Source organism: Onychomys torridus, chromosome 13 (genome assembly GCF_903995425.1).
Source record: "Onychomys torridus chromosome 13, mOncTor1.1, whole genome shotgun sequence".
Lineage (NCBI taxonomy): Eukaryota > Metazoa > Chordata > Mammalia > Rodentia > Cricetidae > Onychomys > Onychomys torridus.
The window spans coordinates 64,658,431-64,681,951 of record NC_050455.1 but is presented as its reverse complement, the minus strand read 5'-3'; the positions used below and the strand labels follow the sequence as shown (position 1 = coordinate 64,681,951).

The following is a 23,521-nucleotide window of genomic DNA, read 5'->3' as shown; positions in this document are numbered from 1 at the left end:
TTGAGAGACTGAGACAGGATATAGATCCAGTTCAAGCCTGGCTGGGATATATAGTAAGACCTATTTTTCAAAAACAGCAGCAGCAACAAATTACATTTCTATGCATTCAAACAGTATTAGTGGAAATCAACGTGAAACACAGAACCTGCTATACAAGAACGAAGGGTTTGCAAACACTACAGACAGCAAAAGGTCTGAAAATAAAGTGTCTGAAAGAAACAGACCTGCAATGTGAAAGAAAGTGTCCGGAGAGAACAGACCTGCAATGTGAAATAAAGTGTCCGGAGAGAACAGACCTGCAATGTGAAAGAAAGTGTCGGGAAAGAACAGACCTGCAATGTGAAATAAAGTGTCCAAAAGAACAGGCTTGTTTGTTGTTGTTTCTGTCTGTTTGGTGGGACTAGGGGGTTGAAAATTTGTGATCTCTCTAACAATGACACCAATACCCCAAACACATTAATTCTACACTTCCTAGTTTATTTGACTGTGTAACTTCAATTATACCAGAAGAAAATGTTCTAATAACTTCTGACTAAATGTAATACTGTTTACTAATGGAACTTACAAAGAATGTTATAAAAATGTGACATATGATGTAATAGACCATAGCCCATTTACAATGATGTCTTGCGTTACTATGAAGACAGAGGAACAAGCACACTTTTGTTTGCATCTTATGCAAAGCTGCATAGTTCTTTGTATGGAACAGTTTCTCTAGGGCAGATTACCACAGATGGATTATATAGCTTTCTTGCTACTCTATTCACCCTGAATAAAAAGGGTGTGGAGAAGAGAAATGAAACATTTATTAAAACCCTAAGGGCACAAATATGACAACCGTATTCATCAGCATACAAACATAATAGTTATCACTATATTCATGAAATTATTTAGCAATAAACTTAGAAGAAATCCTTGTCAAATTGCCCTGTTAATCCCATTCACAGGAAGTACCATAACTAACATACTTAAACTTGGGCCTGTTTCCCTGGTTCAGCAGTTAAAGCACTTGCCAAAAAAGCCTGACAACCTGAGTTCAAGCCCTAGACCACATATCTAAAAGCCAGCTCTGGTGGTGTGCAGTAAGTAATGGCAGCACCCTGAAGTGACAAGAGAGGTGGAGACGATGGCAGGTCAGCTAGCCTGGAGCACGCAGTGCGGCAGAGCAACAGCAGATCCTGCTCCAGCCCAGGAGAAGGGAAGAACTGACTCCTGAAGGTTGTCTGACACTCACACCATGGCATGTGTGCTCATATACCAACCCCTACACACACACACACACACACACACACACACACACACACACACATACACGCATGCACACACACGCATGCACACATATTCTTTCACCTAAAATAATAAACTCGCATTTGAAGCTCAGTTTAAAATTTAAAATCTGACATATAATTTACAAGTTATATCCTAGAATATAATTTTATTAACAAATGTTTTGTACTTCATTTTAAATATCCATGAACATGCTTGTGTTAATATACTTTTTACATAAAGGACATGTTTATGTATGCATATACATGTTATTAGAAAATAAAAGACAGTAAAAACTCAGTTCAAGAGAGCACTCACTTGGTATAGACCCTCCCAGTACAAACTAGCTATACCAGCACAAATATTAATCACAGGTTGCAGGCTAGCCTGGGTTACATTTGAGGCCTGCCTAGGCTACAAAGCAAATTCAAAGCACACTTGAGTTACATAGTGAGGTCCAATTTTAAAACTCAAAGGGCTAAGGATATAGCTCAGTTGTAACATGCCTATCTAGCATGTGTAAGTATCTTGGGTTTAATTTCTAGTACTACAGAAGGAAAAGAAAGGAGAAAGCACAAACCAGGATGGTCAGGCCATGTACCCATCGCTCAGGAAATACAGGCAGGTGGATCTCTGGGGGGACTTGGAAAGGGAGGAAGGGGGAAACCAAAAAAAAAAAAAAAAAGGAGAAGGAAGGAAGGAAGGAAGGAAGGAAGGAAGGAAGGAAGGAAGGAAGGAAAGCACGTTACTTTGGGCAAAAGAAGACACATTCTCTGGAACCCAGGAAGTCTTTAAACTAGTTTTACCATTCACATTATTTATATGATTTACAACTATAACTAACAACCATTGTTTGAGCAATTTATTTTTTTATAACCTTCTTTGTCTAAAGAGAATGCTTCTTCTGCATATCAAAGTGGGTAAGGATATAGGATACCACTTTGAAAAATTAAAGCAGGTTGAGAATTGAACAAAATTAAATGGTTAATCAATTAGAGAAGGGCCTCAACAAAACAAGCTTCACTCGAGACTTTATCTTATGATGAGTGACATACTCTCATAACATGGATTTGTAGGGGAGACTCTGTAACTAAGAAGCCACTACTACTTCTACTGATGACAAACTAGTCCTTTCGTTTTTAAATATCTCAAAGTATATTTTAGATAAACTCAGGAATCAACGATGGTCACAGTAACAAAAGGCTTCCACAACTAAACTCTACCTGCCACTACCCTACACAATGAAAGACACCTACCTCTAGAAAGTTGTGTGCATGCAGGCCAGAAGACAGGTCACCCGAGGGACATCCAGGTGTCTGTCTTCTGGACTTTTTTTTTTTTTTTTTTAATGAAAGGGTATCTCAGACACTACCTGATCTGGCCCATGAGCTTCTGGAAATTCTGTCTCACCTCCAGCCTCCCAATAGAGATAGATGCAGGGATGGCAGGCCCCACTGCTACTACACTGATGTTTATGTGGGCTGTGGGGTCTGAACTCAGGTCATCAAGCGTCAACAGCCAGGTGCTTTTAACCACTGAGCCATCTCCCCAGGCACATTCACCTTATTTTCATGACAGCTGCTTGCTGGCCTGGAACTCGCCTAGTTGGCTAGGCTGGCTGACAGTGAGTCACCTGTCTCTGCCCATTCCCATCAGGTGCCTGGATGGAACTCACATCCTTGTGCTTGCCTATGCTTCCTTCCCAGTCCTCACCATAGACTTTTCTTGTTCCTTCCACTGCACCAAGAAAGGAGCTTTGGAATCGTGTTTTAACATATTAGCAAAGAACACAGGTGAACAATGACTAGGTCTTCACTGATTAAAAAAAAAAAAAGAAAGAAAGAAAGAAATATATTCCATTAAAATATAAAATTCCATTTTATAGTTCAAGAAGCTACATTATAGACAAAGCACAGTGGCACTAAATGCCTTTAATCCCAGCATTTGGGAGGCAGAGGCAGGTAATTTCTGAGTTCCAGAACAGCCCGGTCTACAGAGTGAGTTCTAGGACAGCCAGGGCTTGGCCCATTACGACACTGAATAACATTAACTCTAAGTTCTGTGATTTGGCTTTTAAGAATTTCTAGGCAGTGGAGGACATGGTAGCTGGTGGATTGCCTGCCTAGTATGTACCAAGCCCTAGGTTCAATTCCCAGCACTGCATAAAATGAGTGTGCCGTGGCATGTGCCTATGACCCCACACTTGGAAGATAGAGGAAGGAGGACCTGGAATTCAGAGTCCCATCCTCAATACAGTGAGTACAAGGCCACCTGGGTCATAAGAAACCTTGTCTCTTAAAAGGTTTCTTGAAATTCTTATAGCCTGTCCTCAATTTTGATTCTTCCTTCTGTTTGTCAGGTACAGATTACTCACCTCTGTGGGCCTCGCTTTATCACCCACCATTCCCCCTTGTTGGCCATATATATACTTGAGAAAAGAAGGCCCCGTGATGTTCTCGCTCCACTCTAAGGACCCTGCTTCCTCTGCTTGCTCCCCACAAACTCTCTCTCCTTCTACTGTGACGATTTGGTTGTTTTCCCTCTCCTTCGTTTCTACTCTAAATAATGAGGTTAAGTAATGCCTAAAGCTCCCTCCCTGTACAGAGTATTTCCTCTTTTTACAGAAAACACCAACAAAATTGCCATCTTCACAAACACACACCCACGTACGTTTTCCTCTTAGAATGTAAGCACCTGAAGGACACAATAAGGAGGTTTTCTCTATATTCTTTTTTTTTTTTTTTTTTGGTTTTGAAATAGGGTTTCTCTGTGTAGCTTTGCGCCTTTCCTGGAACTCGCTTTGTAGACCAGGCTGGCCTCGAAGTCACAGAGATCCTCCTGGCTCTGCCTCCTGGTGCTGGGATTAAAGACATGTGCCACCACTGCCTGGCAAATCTTTTTTTTTTTTTTGCCAGAGCTGAGGACTGAACCCAGGGCCTTGTGGCAAGCGCTCTACTCTACCACTGAGCTAAATCCCCAACCCTTCTCTATATTCTAATGTGCCTAGCACACTAACAAAACTCAATAGAGGAGAAAAGACATGTTAGACATCTCAAATCAATATAGACTTCATCAACACAATAACTATGTTTCCTTGGCTCACTTGTAAATGTATAATGTATAGCACAAACCTTAATGACACAGTTTATTTTTTTTTTTAGTTTTAGAAAATACTTTGGGTTTTATAAATTGTGTCATTTTCAACCTTTTAAACCTATTCCTCATGTCCCTTTCTCAATTAACTTTTACCCCTCTATTTCCTACTTCTGTGGCAACTGCTAAATTCATTTTCTCACCTTAAATTTCGAGTCTTCCAGAATGTACTAGAAACAGAATTCTACACTGTACACTCTTTGGGGTCGGCCTGACTCAAGCTGCACAATGATTCTGAGAGTCATCTGTGCTAATGTGGCACACAAATCTTTCTATGTGTGTTTGCTGAATAAACCAGTGTTTGTAGTCATTGTTTGCTGATCGCTATATACCCAACCTGTGGCCAGGCTGTCACTATCAGGACTAAAGCTGCTACAAATATCCAAGCTGTAGAACACATCTGTTGTGGACACAGAGTTTCCAACTGGTGTTGGGTCTAGAACTCTTGAGATACTACCAGATGCATGCTTGGCTTTACTGAAAATGGATAGTTCTTCTTCTTGAGTGGATGTGCTTTATCATCTGAGAGTTCCAGGTAGAGTCTATTTAATTATCCTGATGACTGTATTGTGGTATTCCTTACCATTTCAGCTGTAGTTTTCCAGTGACTAATGAATGACACTGTGGTTCCCTGTCCCAACTGGTCCTTTGTATCTTCTGTGACATATCATTGAAATTTGCCAATATAAAACCTGTGTCACTCATATTTCACTAATGAATTACAGAATTCCTTATAAACTCTGCATATAATCTTCTTTCAAATATATGTTTCACAAGTATTTCTCTCTCACTCTGGCCTATTCTAAAACACTCTTCTGGTGAGCTGCTGTAAACACCAACACAATCGGGCATAACTTCCTCTTGAAGTCAGTGCCCTTTAAAGAAAGAGCCTACTCACTCCCAAGCCACAGATATAAAATGTAGTAACTCCTTATGTTTTCTTTTTTCGGATTTTTGAGACAGGGTTTCTCTGTGTAGTTTTGGTGCCTTTCCTGGAACTCACTCTGTAGACCAGGCTGGCCTCGAACCCAGAGATCCACCTGTCTCTGCCTCCCAAATTCTGGGATAAAAGGCATGCACCACCACCGCCCAGCACTCCCTACGTTTTCTTAAACACGTTTTCTAGTTTTAACTCCTGGATGAGAACAATGATTTACCTAGGATTTTCTGAGACAGTATAAGAGGAGACCAAGCTCTTTCTTCCATTCAGATATCCAACTGTTCAAGGGCTCCCTTTTCAAAGACTCTCCTTTCCTTATTGGACCACCCTGCACTGCTATCTATATTCAAACACTCCTTCTATATTCAAACATTTCTCCAGCCCTCAGTTTCCCTATATTTTACACCACTAATTTCTTTATATGCCAATAGCAAACTCTAAGTTTTGAAGCCATTAATTTAATATTACTGAGGGTCTCAACTAAGAAACATGATTAATCTGTCAACTTACCATCTGGTAGTTTGAACATCTGAGTTGTGTCTAGGTTGGCCACCTCACAAGAAGGGGACACGTTTTCTTTCTCAGAAGTTGAGTATTTAGGACTGTGAGCAAGATCTGGTGGAGTATGTGATAGAGATGCTAGGTTTAGTCACGTTCTTTCACCATTAATTTCTGCTTCGGTAGGCTGGAACCAATGACACGCTCTGTAAGCAAGTCTAATCACTTTCTCCCATTTCCTGTAAACAATCTACCTCAGCCCGGCTTGCTGGCACTAGGGAGGCGGAGGCAGAGGCAGGCAATGGTCTACAAAGCGAGTTCTAGGACAGGTAAGGCTGTTACACAGAGAAACCCTGTCTTGAAAAAACTAGTAAATAATCAACAAACAAATAATCTATTTCTTTACTCTTCAGCAGGCTTGCTGTACATCTGCCTGCCCCCCCCCCCCACCACACACACATTTAAAAACACGTAGGGTTTCCCTGTGTAGCTCATCCCTTGCTGGCTCTCAATTTTCAGTGCTGGTGTGTCCAGTGTTGTCAGAGATACAGTGGGTTCTGCACTGGAATTTTAGCTACTATGCATATTTTGTGTGGATAAAAGCAAAATCTATCATTCCATTCATCTTCTCTTTTACCAACTGCAAATGCTATCTAAAATGTGTCTGTTCTTGTTTCTCTATGACCTCAGGCTGCTTCAGTTCATACAGCTGTTATGTGACACAGGTCAGTCTAACGGAAGATAGACTGACCGTGCTGAGAACCCATTCTTCTTCCTTTCCTTTGAGTCCTCTAGGCAAAGCTTTGGAATGTCATGGAGAGACCTTAGATCTTTCCTCTTGTAAGCGAACTATATTCCTAGGAATTTTACTAATGCAATGATTTTCTTATGATCACCCTTCCACTTGTTGGAGCTGGTATTTATAAAACGCTACTGGCTTCAGATAGACAATGAGTCTGCAAAGGAAGCTTCACTGGATTTACTCACTTGCTTTTTCTACGTTAGCAATCATGCCACAGAAAGAATGGTGATCCACTCCTTCACCTTTGTTTTCTAGACTTTTCATTAACTCACTGAACTGATTAGTTCTTTCACTAAAGTAATGAACTGAAACACAAGAACAGGTGTTTTTGTCTAGTTACTGATCTTAGAGAAATTAAGGTCTTCTGTAATTCAGATAAGAGACTCCAAGCTGCTGGGAGTATAAATGGACTATGAATTTTGTTAAGATGCTTTTGACCTTAACCTTCAGGTTTCTCTGATGTTAATTCAGTGAATTACAATTAAATATCAGAAGTCACATACTGATATTGCAATTAGCGCAGTATAGATTAGTCAAATTATGATGCATTTTCCTTTTATTGCATATCACTTGAGTGCATGCCAACAATTTGTTCTGTTCTAACCAATAACTCCTTTAGTAACGTCCTTGTCAAGTTATGGTTAAATAAACACCTGCATCCTTCTTTGGTTTGGCACAGGCCTTCTTAGACATGGAAGAACCTGAAAGGTAAACTGTAATGCACCCCCCCCACCCCCATATTTTTTACATCTACCTCTAAGTGTTTTCACAATGCTACTTGAGATCCTCCTAGATGTTCCCTATCTTTGAAAACTACCACAGATATACAACATCCTTGGCCACTGAAATCATGTAATATCAAGTCTAAAAAGGGTCTGTGGGACTATTTCAAGCCACTCAAAAAATTATGAACTTTTTACTTTAAAAAAAAAAAAAAAGAACCTTAAAAAAAATATAGCTAATGCTGAAAAGAGGACAAAGACTTTAATAATACAGCATATGGATTTTCTAATTTTATTCTCACATATAGTCTTTAACAATTCAAAAAACAGTATCCCAAATGGAAAAAAATCCTAATAAACAACACATCATTTTAATCTTTCAAATTAGATGCAGAAAAATCTGGAATATATTCCAGACATAAGACAGGTTTGACTATAAAAATGGAATCTTGTAACAATGAAGGCACAGATTTTTGCAATGCTTTTATTTTGTTGTAAAGAAGTCATTTATGGGCCTGAGAGTTAGCTCATGGGTAAAGCAGCTAGCTTGCAGCCAAGCCAGATGACCTGAGTTCAAACTCTGGGACCCACACAGTGGAAGGCAAGAACTAACTTTTGTTAATTGTTCTCTGACTTCCACATACCTACTACTCCCCTACAAATAAATAGTTTTAAAATGTCTTTTTGTCTTTATAATGTAACAACCAATATTCAAATATTAGCACACCACCAAATAAAAATTAATTCCCATTTATATAGCAAGGGTTTTTCACATGTAGCAAGCAAATGTTTAGGTAATGTGTAGACTACTTTCTATTTATACCTAGTAGTGCAAATGCCATAAGCTACCATATACAAGCAATAGGGGAAAACTTTTTTATTTATTTGAGACAATGCCTCATTATGTAGTTCTAGCTGGCCTGGACACACTATGTAAACCAGGCTGGTTTCAAACTCACAAAGATCCACCTGCCTCTGCCTCTGGAGTGCTGGGATTAAAGACATGAAGCATGCTTGGCATGAGAAAACTCTTTTAATTTGCTTTTTCATCATAAACCTTTGTTTAGAATCTATCCTCAACATAAATGAAAATAACCTTCCATTAACACCCTTCCCCATCCCCTATCACTCTAGCAAAGTTAGGAGAAATTATATTCTCTGAAATACAAGTAAGAGCCTAAAGGGTAGTTTTAAAAGAAAAAGGCCAAGATGACTGATTCAACCAGTGTCTTCAAACATGTTTCAAGTCTCATTTCAGCATCTAGGAGTTTCAAAATGATACTTCTTGTAATCCTTTAACAACCACAAAGCAGGGCTCTTAGTAATAAAGACTAAACCAGGGTGAGGAGGCGGCTTAGTTGGTGAAATGCTTGCCACACAAGCACGAAAAGACTTGAGTTTAGCCTCTGGCACCAAGGAACAAGATAGACATAGCAGCAGATGCCTGGAATCCCAGTGCTGGAAAGGCAGACAGGTCATTCTGTGACTTGCTGATAGGCCAAGTCTTCCTGAAATCAGTGAGCTACGAAGCAGTGAGATGTGCCTCAAAAATAAGGTCGACAGTGATTCAGGAAGACCTCCACTGTCACTTCTGTTCTCCATATACCTACCTACCTACCTACACACACACACACACACACACACACACGCACGCACACACACACACACACACACACACACACACACACACCACACCACCCCGGCAGAATGATGGTAATAAAAGGAAATCCCAATTTAAAATGATTACAAAATACAAATGCTTGTAATGTCCCTCCAACCTCATGTTTCCCTTTGTCCCCAACCACCAACATGGAACTCTTATTTCCAGAGGAAGACAACATGTGGGACACACTGGCCCCAGTGAGAGCTCTCCTCCCATTGCCCAGTACTACTGTCCCCAACAAGCTCATGTCAAACTATATTCCTTAAAGTATCACAAGTTTCTAGTCATGTCCAGACAAGTATGCATGGCAAATACCTTTAGAAATTAAAAATTCTGCCACATTTAATTATACTCCACCTCCCCCCAGGACTGTCCAGGTGTCACGAGGGCTCTGATTTGACAAGGAGGAGGTGACACCTTGCAGAAGTCAACCACCTCTAATGCTGATTCTCTTCCCTCCACATATTTGCTAAGGAACTAAGTTTTCAGGCCGCTATGACTAGATCATGCAGACCCAACAGTTGGGTTCTCTACTTCTTTTCAACATAACTTTCACTATCTTGCTGTCTTATCTGTCCCTGGGATAACTCTTGCACCACTGACCCATCATACCCAGAAAGGCATGCCACTTTCATCATGACCTTTCTTTACTACAATGCTATAAAGAACAGTTCTGGATGGCCTCTCACTTTTTAAGCATCCCTAAGAAGTCAGGTACTGTTCTATGCATCTCTCAAACCTCAGCAGACACGTAAGAAATCATTCTCAAGACCTTCCATTTGAAGGACAGGAGAAATACTATCACAGATCCTACTCTCTCCACTCAAGTGTACTGGGTAGCCATCCCAGCATTGGCCTAGTTCCAACCCCCATTGAGGCTTCGGTAATGGTCACGCCCACAGGTGGGGCGGAGGAGGAAGCGGAAGACCCAGGATCCAGAGGAGGTCTCTCTTGGTTCTGGGATGACGCTGGTCGCTGGAGGTAGACTGAGCAGAGTTCTCCAGAGAACACCGCCAGACTGCGCTATACCTTTGCCAGACCCTACAACCTATCCCTTCATTTGTAAGTTACCCCACAAAATAAACCTCCCTTTTAACTACGTGGAGTGGCCTTAATAATTTCACCAATACTCAAGTTCTATTTTACATGGTCTACAAGTGAGTGAGGGGTTGAAGTATAGCAATGCTTAAGCAATCAAGATGGCTCATGGGTAAAGGGGGGCTTGCTGCCAAGCCTGATGACCTTAACTTAACACCTAGGTTTCCACATGGTTAAAAGAAAGAACTACTTCCTTCAAATTGTCCTCTGACCATCACACCTGTGCCATGACATACACATGCACACAAAGACACACACACACATTCTGAGACTGAAAAGTGTGTGTGTGTGTGTGTGTGTGTGTGTGTGTGTGCGCGCGCGTGTGTGTAACAATACTTGTCTCAGGAAATCCTTTGTGCAAGCCCTACAGGATGTCGGGATGCTTCAACTGTGAACATGGATTACAATCCACTGTCCTCAGGTTTGTGGTGACTTCCATCTTAACATTGCTACAGTCCTGCTTACAGGTGAGATAGAAGCAGGAGACAGGGGCCAATGTTCCAGCTCTGCTCAATATTCCTTTTCTAACAAAGAGAAGAAAGAAAAAGGAAAACAAACCTGTTCAGAGACCATGGAGAGCACGTGGAGTAATAGAATCCAAATGATCTAAAACTGTGAAGGGAGGAAGCTTTGGAAGTCACTGAACTTCCATGTCTCCCCAACCCCAGTCCAGGGGAAAATCCCTTCTGAGGAAAAGAACACAGTACAATTCTTGACATCACAAGTCGCTCTTCAAGATGTTTAATAGTCTTAAATGCTGAAGACAAAGAACTAAATTTGGAGCACAACGGGGCAAAAGTAAGCTGGCTAGAGTTGGAGGGTCCAGATGAGAGCCCGTCAGGTTTTCTATCAAAACCCCAGGAGAGCACTGTTTGTAGATGAGGTGTAAGCCAACGCAGACCTACACCATGTTAAAATGCAACCAGATCCAATGTGGTTCAATCAGCCTCTCTCACCATCTACCTTACAGTGGTAAATCACTGTCGTGAAATCAACATTTGTACCAATTATAAAGTCTTCTGTATTTGAATGTCTTTATGCTATGTGACAAGGAGATACAACCAAATTTACATGACATACGAAGAGTCAGGAAAATTTGAGTGATAATTTAAAGAATAATCAGGCAGTATTAGTAGACAAATAAGATGATCCAGAAATTAAGAGCTGGAAAACACTTTAATGTAACTATTATAAATATATCAAGAAAAAGACAAAATGACAAAAATTACAATAGATACCTAGACTCCATATAAAACACTAAAACTGAGGCTCATCTGAAGAACTTATTAGATAGACTTAACTATAGACTGGTACCATCTACCACAAATAAAAAATAAGATCAGTAACTAATAGGTTTGTCAACAGAAAAAAATCACAAGTCAAAAGGAGTGAAGGAAAAAGAGTGCCAAGACTTGCACAACAGAAGAGACATCATGTAATTTTAGCCCAAGAACAGAGAAGACTGAAGGTAACGCAGGAGAACCTAAGTGTCTTCCTATTCCACCACTGTGCTTCCCATGGAAATGTGCTCACCTGTGTTGTCGGCAGTGACTACACAAGCCCCTCAGCACTCTCCTACAGACAGGGAGAAAAGAGTGTAAACTACTCTTAAAGGCTGTCCTGAATGCTGATGATCTTCCCAGAATGCAGCTAGCCATACAGGAATAGTGTGGGCAAACTCAAACAGCTCCAGTTAAAACTGGAAACAGATTAAGGCTATTAAGAAAACAAAATGGTAATCAGTACTACTTTAGCTAGAATGAATTTCTCCCTGAAGCCAACACAATAAATTATGGCACAAGAAAGATCTTGCTTTTTTGCCCCAGATGTTAGAAACTAATATTACAGGGGCTGTTTAACCTGGGCATAATTCACTAATTTTTATAAAAAAAAAAAAAAAAGGTCCTAGAGCTGGTGTGTTTTCTCTGATGAAGTGAATGATAAAAATAATAATATAAAACAAAATCCAGTGTGGGCAACGGCTCAGTGGGCAAGAGCACTTGTTGCAAGAACATGTGGGCTTGAGTTAGAATTCTCAGAATCCATGGACAATCCAGACACAGTGTGAGTATCTCTAATTTCAGACAAAAACAAGAAACTCCCTAAAAACTTGTGACCCAGCTAGCCTGGTAGCCACCATGGAAAAACCAAGAAAATCTGTCTCATATAAGGTGGAAGGCAAGAACGCCATCTGAGGTTCTCCTCTAACCTCCACACAAACACTGTGGAGTGCCTGTACATGTGTGTGTACGTACACACACACACACACACAATTCAAAAGTTCCATGACTGAATGTATTATATATACAAAAGGGCTCTGAATGTGTTATAACAAGAGATCCCCTTGAAAACCCTAAAACCATAAATGTTGGCACCTGAAAACCATCAAGAGTCTTACAAGTGCCTTTCAAAGCATTTTACAGGATCTTTAACCACAACCCAGGCCCTTTCACAATTTATAAACAGAATATATAAAAACTGTAATTGCATGCTAAGACTGATAAAAAGGTATCATTATTTATAACCTCAAAGTTCTACTCTTGAATTTATAGTGTCATTGATCTCATTGGTTTTACAATAAACTATACATTTGAATTAACTAAATTATACATAATACAATGTTGCCTTACCAAAATTTTTTCTAAGCAGGATGGGTAATACAATTAAATGTCCATAATTTAATGCACATTCTTTTGAAAAACATAAAAGGAAGCTGAAGACGTAGACTATGTGTGACTGTTTCAAATAACCTCTACTCATGGCCAATGCTTTATAGTTTACAACGTTCACACTATTTCAATGGGCCAGAAACTGGACTGTGGAAGTACTCACACCAAACCATTTCCTTCCCACACAAGGAAGCAGTAAAGTAAAAGTCACACCCACTCTGCTAGGATCCACAGCTCAGTACTGAGTAAGCTAACTCAAAACCAGGCAATCAAAGGCACATGCAGAACTCCCCCATCAGTGCTCCATACAGAACCACACTTATTCCCACAATGCATAAATGGGAGAAAGAATTAGCCTCTTCTGAAGCAGACACCCATGTTTAAGAATGAAAGAATACTATAGCTTAGGTTCCAAATGACTTCCCTCTAACTATCCTAGTTTGGCCCTGACAAGTAAAAACTTATGAATAGGAAGCCAGAAAAAAAAGTTGACAATCTGAACAAAGTCTTTTTGATTACTCTGATGTTTAAAGGTTTAGAAGATACAAAAGAAAAACCAAGTATTAATGACCACACTAGAAACTTACTATTCTGAAGGTACATCAGCCTAGCCAGCAATATAACCTTCAATGGGAGGAAAACTGGGTGAAAGAGAAGATGGTGTGAGGCTTTTTTCCCAATAGTATATTCTAGGCTGATTTTCAACCATGTACACAAACTGCTTCCATGTTTCTAAGTAACAGACTTATGGAGGCAGGATGTGTGTGTTGTGTGTAAAAGAATCCTAAGAAAACAATAAACTTGTCTTTTTATTTTTTTAATTGGGTTTTGTTTTCTTTTTCTTGAGACAGGGTCTTGCTGTGTAGCCCAGACTTAGTGGGATTCACCATCTTATAAGCCTCTAAGCACTGAGACTGCAGGCCACCAGGTCCAGTTCAAAACTGCCTTTTAACGGAAAAACCGCTTCAAAGAACACCAAATAAGTTACTAACTTCAGCAGCACATGAACTAAAACTGGACTAGCACAGAGAAAAAAAACGCAGAAGTGGACAAGAGGTAGTTTAAGGAGATAAGAATTAAATTGCCCTAAATCCTATTTAAACATTTTAACTGTATTAACTTTTACATATAACATTAAAAGATTACAGACCATTTCTTGCCCATCTATAACCACCATTAAAAACTTGTTTATCTCTTTTTTTAAAACTTTTGTGATTAAACACAGCATTTTTAAATACATTTTTTTAATCAAACTACTGTTTTAGTTTCTCATTATAAACAGTGAGTCTAACAGAAAGTTGCTGGGGATGTCTTTATGTATGCTGTCAATGTGTTGCTCTGATTGATAAATAAAATGCTGATTGGCCAGTAGCCAGGCAGGAAGTATAGTATAGGTGGGAGGAGCAGAGAGGAGAATTCTGGGGAAGTGGAAGGCTGTCACAGCCATGACAAGTAAGATGTAAAGTATCGGTAAACCACAAACCACATGGCAACTTATATATTTATAGAAATGGGTTAACTTAAGATGTAAGATCTAGCAAGAAGCCTGAGCCATTAGGCTATACAGTTTAATTAATATAAGCCTCTGTGTGTTTACTTGGGTCTAAGTGGCTGCAGGACTGGTGGGTGAGACAGATTTGTCTTGACCACGGGCAAGGCAGGACAGGAGAAAACTCCAGCTAAAAAGTTTTCTTGGTTCATCAAGATGATGCCTAAGTCTTTCTTAAACTGAAGTGTGTGTCATCTTAGGATATTTCCTGTCATAGCAGCATCCTACAGTGTGTGAAAAACTTGACCTTGTCCTGTACTAATTATCTGGGTTTTGTTTGACTAAACTAATGAATTGTAGTTAGTACCTGTAACTTTGCATGTGTTCACAAGTGAGACCAGTAGAGCTTTCTGTTTTACCATCCTTATGCAACTGTGGCATAAAACAAGTTGGATAAATTTTCTTTATTATCAGAATCAAAGAAACTAAGAGGATTTCAAAAAATTCTTTCTTATAGTAAAAACCATTGCAAGAACACAAGAAATCTTTCACTGTTCCCTTAACTGTTTCCTCAGGATGAAAGACTAAAAAAGTGATTACATTGACCAAAGCTCTTCCAACTTAAGCTTGGAAAAACAAATTCTGTGTTCCCACACACACACATGCATAATGGCTATGGCTACTATAGAATGGTTATTTTAGGTCCTACAGTAACTTGCTTCTAATTTTATAACTCCATTCCCATCAGAAGTTCTGATTTTGCTTTATTTTAGTGTAGCTAAAACATACTAAAAGTTTTTAGTTTCTTCTCTGACTCAATTCCCATTCTGATTTTATGACAGCTTTCTCCCTTTCTCTGGTCTTAAAAATGCAGAGACAGGAGGATTTCCTGCAATGTGTTGCTTGGCCCAGGCTGCCAGGTCCAGTTCCACGTAAGTTGCTCTGTGCCATCTGCTCCGCTGCACATCATGCATGGTAAGAAAGACAACTACTGCTGCTATCTTTCCAGCTTCCAACCGTCTGAGGCAGCTGGAGGTGGGGCAAACAGGAGGACAGAAAGCTAGGGCTGTTCTGGGCAATTTTAATCCCCCTCTAACATTAGTGGGGCAAAGGGCACAAAGGGGGAAACTGCTCCAAGTCAACAAAACAGATATTTGAGCTGTAAACACTTGCTACATTCTAAGCCAACATGTTCTCCACCAATTGATCTTGTAATTTTAGGCTTGTAAAATTTTAAGGTATTTATTTTATTAAAAACTTACTTGCAATTTTAAGTGAATGTGGTTAAATACATTTTGTATCACATTTTAAACAATTGTTTAAATTGGTCTTAGATTACCCACAACACTCATAAATTTACATAACTTAGATTATCTTCCCAACTCTCACCTCCCACCTTTTACACTACATAAATGAGGTGACTGAATTTCAATTAAAACCTGTTTAAAGATATTTAATAGTTAAGATATGACTAATAATTGACTTAATTTTTTTTACTTTTACTACAAAGTTTTAAAATATACACCAAACTACTATGTAAGAAGCTATAGTTTTTTGATCAGTAACAATCCATACAAACAATACTACATTTGAAAAAAGCACAACTGTCACAGGGCATGGAGAAATCATGCTGGGACTGACCAGGGAGCTTCTTTCCTGTTGGCTAGCTTTTATAGTGCAGGAAGGCATCACCAGTCTTGGCCAGTTGTACATCCTGTGAACTATAGTAACGACAGCCAGGGGAAGATTTGCCCACAGTGCAATAGTGGCAGGAGCGTGACTAGACAGCCAACAGCTTTCTGAGTGAATTGAAGGCCTGTTCCACACAAGAAACACACACCTGGTACCGGAAATCTGGCCAAAACCTATGGCTGGGGAGCTCACAGGCTCTAGGGGTGAACCTACTACTATCAATCTACTCAATGGACATAATATAAACTGTCCTCTAAATTTCTATCTCTATACCCATAGACTAGTGCCACTCAACTCTCGTCAGAGCCTTTTTTTTGGGGGGGGGGGAAGACACTGGTTTTTAACAAAGAAACTTACAAGCAGTCAGTATAGTCAGCCATAAAAGGAACATCAGTATTATCACACCCACCCCAAGTCTCAAGGACCACCGTGGAAGAGGGAGTTGGGAGGACTAGATTATAAGTGTCTTCTAACCATGACAGGTCTACTACATTCATGAATTCACATAGCTTAAATACCCCAAACAGGACCTGTACAAGATCAAGGCAGCTAACATTCTAGCACCGAGTGGGAATGGGTTCACAAGTTCCCACCCCTATGGAGGAACTATTGACTGATGGCTTCTAGAAAAGGGAAAGTCAACTTTCTTCAAGGGTGTGGTCTCTGGTGGAGCAAGCTTGTTTAAGTACATGGCCCACACTCATGAGTGTACAGGCAGCACCAACTAGAATCACTGGTGCTTTATCTTTTTGTTAAAGAGGATAAAGTTGGAAGCCAGTGTGGAGGGGTGGCATGGGGGGTGTAGGTTTGGCAGGATTTGGGAGAGGAGAACATGATCAAAATACACTGTATAAAACTCTCAAGGAATAAAACCATTATTTTTTAAAAAGCATGGTAAATCAAATAAGCTTCCAAAATTCAAAGAAATCTTACCAGTAAAACCAAGGTAATCTTCAATTGGGTAAGAGTATATTTCAATAATGAAAAAGAGCTAAAATAGAAAGTCTCAAAAAAGAGACTCTAAGGGTTGGGGATCTAGCTCAGTGGTAGAGCACTTGCTTAGCAAGCACAAGGCCCTGGGTTCGATCCTCCGCTCAAAACAAAAAAAAAAAAAGAGAGAGAGAGAGAGAGAGAGAGACTCTAAGTAGAATGGAAAAGAACGGAAGCTGTTACTAAGGTGACCTCAAGGGTAAAGCCCCACATAGCTACCTGTAACTGTTATCTGCTACTTCAGGAGTTCCACTTTGGCCCACCTCACTCCAACAGCAATGGGGCCTTGGATGTATCCACTGATTACCCACTAGGTGATCCTACCTCCACTCCAGACAGCCTCACGACCCACCTACTTACTCAAACAGCTTCAGGTACAGCAAGAGTGTCTCAAAACAGCCTCCAGCCTCCATGTATCCACATGGGGAATAAGCTCGCATGCAGTTCTTAAAATTAAGCTGCCAAATCAGATGTGCAACACACTTCTACAACCCTAGCATCCTGGAGGCTGAAGCAGGAATATCTCAAGTTCAAGGCTCTCCTGGGAGATAGAGAAAAACTAAGAGTGACAGATAGCGTTCAGTGGTAGAGTATTTTGCCTACCATGTGCAGACCCTGTATTTGTTCAATCCCCAGCACCATTTAAAAAAACAAAAGTGTAAAGACAAACAAAATAAAGCCGCCATCTGGGTCTCCTGAATTTAAGACTTTTCAACAATTCTGGTTCTCTTAATTTTTTTTTTCTTTTTTTGAGTGGAGGATCGAACCCAGGGCCTTGTGCTTGCTAGGCAAGCACTCTACCACTGAGCTAAATCAAATCCCCAACCCAGGGTCTCTTAAATTTAAGACTTTTCAACAACTCCATCCTTCTGAATGAGTCATGCTCAAGTACAGCATGGTGTGGAGTCTTGCTAGCTTCAGAATCACCATCACTAGTCCCTCAGTTTACACTTCTAAGGACATCAACTCACCAGGAATGAGCATCCCTTTACCTGTCCCAATACCCAACTTCTACTCCTGCTGAACCTGGTTTCTCCTGACTAATTTCTACTCTTCCCCACACACACTCCCTAGGAGAAGGCTTCCCTGGCTTCCTTTGGACAGAGGTCCCTGGGTGCACTTCTTTCCTAATAAATACTACACCTGCTGAATTACTCAAGTTTGCCTTCCTCACCAGGAAGTAAGCAATTCAATAGCATATCCAGCACATATGAGCCAAGCAGTAGACACTTAAAATATTTACAAACTGAAACACCACCAACCACACAATGAAAAATGAACAAGTAAAGCTTGACTTAATTTTAGCTGATTTGCCTTTCGTCCTGGGATCTCCACTTCCAAAACACAGGCCAATTACAGTCCTTCTGAGTATCAGCAGAGCCATGTCTGTCCAATTCTGTTCATCCTGCACTAGACTACCACTGCATTACAGCTCTTCTCCACACTTCCATTCACCCTAATACACCCCTCTCCCTCCCCCGCCACACCCCTGCACAGCACTGCCACCCCTCTCACCCTCAGCACTTTCTACTGGCCAGGATAGCTTGGTAAGATACAGACCTGTTTTAAAACTTTTAAAAATGCAGTTAACAAAACAAAACAGTCCTTATTTGCTCTTTATGTTATTTAGTCAAACATTCAAACTCCCCAAGCTCCCTAAAACCCTGGATTTTGTTCTCCCTGCCTTGGAATCTTTACACTGGTCCTTTCCCCTGGAGACCAGCTCAGACCTCCCCTCTCCAGCCAAAGCAGCTCTGTAACCCCTACTTCACATGCTCTTCATCCCACCCTGCACTTTCTTCTGAGTTCAGTGCTTCCTCCAATTATGCTCCCTTATTTATAAGTCAATCTCCCTTAGGAGCTTTCTATTTGCACACCACTACATCCTCATTTGTCTAAAAATAATACCTTACCCACAACAAGCACCTCATGAGCATTTGTAAAAACAAAAGAACAAACCAAGAAAGGTAACTCAAGATATACATAAAACAAAGTAAAAATGGCTAGTCTATCAAACAAGGTAGAAAAGTCTACTATATCTGCTAAGTAGAAGCCTGCTCTTCCTGGGTGTATACTTCTCACAGCTCACTGGAAACCAGCAAAGCCAGCCCTTACCTATGGCATTGCCATCACTCAGAACATTCTGTCTTTGGGATACACACATGCAGCTGTAATGTACACACAAAGCTCTGGAACACACTCTCAAACGACCTGCCACAACCCTCCTAACTACGGTACCTACCTATAAAATGATGGAAATTCTACTCAAACTTTCAACTTCATGAGAAACAGGTCCTTCTAATGGACAAGGCTGGCCTCTGAGATGAGTTCAAACTACAACGCAGCAGACTTGGCCTCACCTACAATCCCTGCTTAAGTGTGTGTCTCATCACGAGACAGCAGCGCTTTTAACTATTTACTGATTGACCAAGGCCTGATGAAACTACCAGCCAGTACTTGTCAGTCACCATTTTGGGTATTTGTTGAATTTCCATTGAATGACTCTTTATTCAACTTTCAATCAGAGATGGGAATAGCATACAACTTCAAGTAACGGAAATAAAACAATATATTTCAATGTTGCTTGATTACACCTCACTCGGGAAAATAAATGGTAAAATAAACAAGATTTAACTACCCAAACAAAATAACTATAGTTTAATGATCACTATGTACAGATGACTGAAGTACCAGCAATCCCGCCGCTTTCCCCAGGTTCCCTGGCCTCGCTTACCTTGGTATGGTAACACATTTAGTATTGCAATTCTGAGTGGTGATGGCTTTCTCAAGCTCGTCTAACCGTCCTGTCTTCTTGAGCTTTTTCACCAGACTTTTCACTGCTTTCTCACACCACTTTTCCTCCTGTCCATTCTGCTCTCCACCACCTGCTCCTCCAGACCCACTGGCTGACTTTTTCCATCCCAGAAGTCTCTTCACCACTGGCGGAGTGAATGGCAAGATGGACGACATCTTCTTACCGAAGGTTACAATCCACACTCAGAAACAGCCAGGCAAATATACCCTAGAAAAGACATTGAAACATTAATTTTAAAACTAACTTAAAAGTAGTGATTTCAACACGCTATAGAAGTAAGCCATAGCACAGAGCAGAAATTCAAATTCTTCCATCTGAAGTTCATACTCATGGAAATGCTGAATTGTGGTAACAGATCCTTCCAAAATCGGGATGACTCAAATCTTGGGCAAATATAATTTTGCAAATAAAATCTTTATCAAGGCTCTGGACAATTTTAATAATGCAATTTCTCCTTAATTTTTTCAAATTAACACTTGACTAAAATATTTTCACAAAGACCAAATTTTTCCCACATTTTTAGGACTTTGGTCTATCCTCAAAAGATCTAGCAAAATTCAAGGCTTGAAGTATATATAATAGAGTGATAGAATACTTGCCTAACATCAACAGGCTTAGGGGTGGGGGAGACTTAAAAATAAAATACATACAAACCAACTGTTCATAGTTTCACATTTTCATTAAGAATAAAGAAAAATGAACAAACTTGTGGGTAAAAGGCTCTATTCAACCCTGTCTGCTTTAATTCTACCTATTCCTAACACCCATTTTCTCTTTTATCTAGTAAGAGATACAAAACAAAGCACAATTTTGCTTCCTACAACAAATACAGATGTCTGTAAGACTGTCGGAACACTTTTTTTTTTTTTACACAATATTATTTACTTTTAGAAATAGTAAGATACTTCTCCCACTTGTTACAATGATTGAGATACTATCTTACTTTTCCTTTAACAACAACAACAACAAAAAGCAAGTCTCCCATAGTTATTTCAACTCTGTAATTTGGTACCCATAAGAAAAGTACAGAGATCCGCCTCTTGGTCCTTATCAAAGCCTAGAATCCTCATTACCCATCATTTGCCTGGCTGGTTCAAAGGGAAATTCCATCTTATGGTTGTTTTTTAGTTCAGGTGCAAAACAGATGATGCAGTTCACTTGGATAGCTTACCTCCCGAGTCCTCTAACTGATTCAGGAAGTAACAGCTCTGTGAGTTTATACTCTGTTTTCCTTGTGGTGTCACTAATTTATCCTTCTAGCCATACAACAGGAAGTGAGCTATACATACTTAAGATTTTATCTCAACCTCCAACAACAGACACTGTGTGGTCTGTATCACATTATTTCTCTGTAAGCCAACAATGTTCTACCTGCTGCAGCAGCTAGTGACAAACTGCACCAGTTTGCAGGCTAAGAATTTCTATCACCCTTCCACGCAGTATGATCACCCTTTAATAACCAGTAGCAAGATGTATTTATTAGGGTTACTTTCTCTATTTCATCCATTATTAGCTATAATTCTTTAAAAGGAACATTTCCTCATCAGCTAGGGAGGGCTGTGTGTTTATCCTAAAACACATTTACTTTAAGCTAAATCAGGTTAAATGCTTAAGTATTTCATTTTAATGTCTATTATTTCTATTAGTTCCCTGGGGCTGCTGTCAAAGCATTACCATAAACCTTTATAAGGGAATGGAGGCCCACAGAGGCTATCTAGTGAGAAATTACTCAGGGTCAGAGAATCTGAGCTTGTTTTACCCAGCAGGGCTGCCTAATGTAATGATTTGACCACGGCGTGGTTACCAGGTATTTGGAAGAGTCTATACATGGCTGTACACTGCTTTGATCTTGCAAGCGGGAGGCCTTTTGCCTCTCCCCTGGCATATTATAAAAAGCCCTTTTGAATAAACCTCTGGGTGATTGGGTATTAACCCAGGCCCTCCCGAAGCTATCCTGTGTCTCTCTCCTCATCATCCAGGCTTATCTGACTGATATTTTCTCATCCCTCTCTCCTCCACCTAAGAACCCTTCAAAAGGCAGGAGCAGGTCGGGGCTGGACTCCCACAGACTCCCACATTAAGGACACTTACCACTGCGCTTGGGGTCCATCAAGCACAATCTCATCTTAAGATCCATAAGTGTATCTTATAAAAGCCTTTCATCCAAATGAAATTACATTCACAGGCAGGGTGAGGTTGGGGGTGGGGTCCATTTAGTGCACTATAACTGGTTTACTCTCATGTCCTTGTCTCTAACACTGGAAATGTTGGTTTTGGATAAATACAGTCACTTGTATTATCTTACTATATATAGAAAGAAGTTTGAAATAATACCAATATAATTTCTAAAACTGAGATTATTAGACAAAAGTTTAAGATTTATTTGCAGCTCTATCTACTGAGAACAATCTAGAAAGTGCCTTAGGAAGTTGCCTAAAATAACCGCTTTCTCTAGAGGTGTTAGCAACGTGAGATAGTTAGATCCATTTCTGTATTCCTTCCACTTCTTATGGATTATTCTTTTTCCTAATTTTATATTCATCAAGTAAATGTATATACATTTCCAAAGTCACACTACATAACAAGTGTCTGCCCACTGTATTAGTTTCTTCAGTCATGCAAACCATTCCTCTGGTTTTTTCTAGTCTGTGTTGTTTTACAGCTATAAAACACAAACCATACAACTGTACTCACTCTAAACTTATCATCCCTATATATTATGTACACTACTATTCTGTAACTAGATTTTTGTACCAAGCTTATTTTCTAAAGTCAATCTTTATCAGTTCACACAGTGAACTTGAAGACAGGCCAAATTAAAGTATCCAAACTGAACCACAAAGGTGTGTGCAGGGTGGGGATCCCAGAACATCCAGGAAGAAATGCTAATTATGCTTAGTTAATGTCTAGTCTTCTCAATTTGAAATGTCTCAGCATGATGAGCGGAGCCAGGTGCAGTTCAGTGGGTAGAGCACTTAGAGCATGGGTGAAGCTTTGTTTAATTACCTACAGCTCAAGGGGGCAAAAACTAAAAACTCACATGGAAATAAAAAATATGTAGAATAGAAAGAAAAAGGAAACTAAATGACCTATATTCCCTTATTTCAAGACTTGAAAAAATAAACACAATTAAGGGAACCTAAACTATAGAGTAAGCACCGAGGGAGAGGTTATGTATGTACTAGCTTACAAGGTCGTCCAGAAGAGCCTAAAGATTTATAGCCCACTTTCCACTAAGGCACCAAGTTTAGTCTACTTTCCAACAACTTTCCAGTATGTAAATGAAAAGCATCCACCACTTCCTCATGTCATTCTTTGTGGCTAAGCAGAATCTTTAGCTCTTGGAGGAGATAAGAATATTTTCATGACTTTAAAAACTTAGAAAGCACCAACCATCAATTCCTATAAAGTAAACCATCAAAGTTAAAGAACACTTACACAAAGTTCCACTGAAAGGTCAGTGGGCAAGTCATAGACTGGGGAGGTTTTACAGTACATATAGTTGACAAAGGACTATAATTTAGAGTACATAAAATTAATAATCAAAGAAAATAGTTTGTTAAATAAGAGAGGAACAAATTTATAAACATTTAATCAAAGAGTAAAATATCATACTAGGTGATATTTAATACCACCACTGTCGGAAAAATGCAAATTAAAACCAAAATGAAATAGACTTCATATCACTTAGGATGGTTCTAAATTTTTCTGACAGTGCCAAGTG

The 23,521-nt window shown here is 39.8% G+C and overlaps 1 protein-coding gene across 2 annotated transcripts in view; it reads right to left on the bottom strand.

Moving 5' to 3' along the window:
- The window catches only part of Smad2 (SMAD family member 2), a 78,240-nt gene that overhangs the window by 26,592 nt on the left and 28,127 nt on the right, over window positions 1-23,521 (bottom strand). For both annotated transcript variants that reach the window (XM_036204927.1, XM_036204928.1), the window contains exon 2: window positions 19,717-20,004. In XM_036204927.1, coding sequence (XP_036060820.1) covers window positions 19,717-19,952 — 236 coding nt within the window. In that variant the 5' untranslated portion in view covers window positions 19,953-20,004. The remainder of the gene's footprint in view (window positions 1-19,716; window positions 20,005-23,521) is intronic.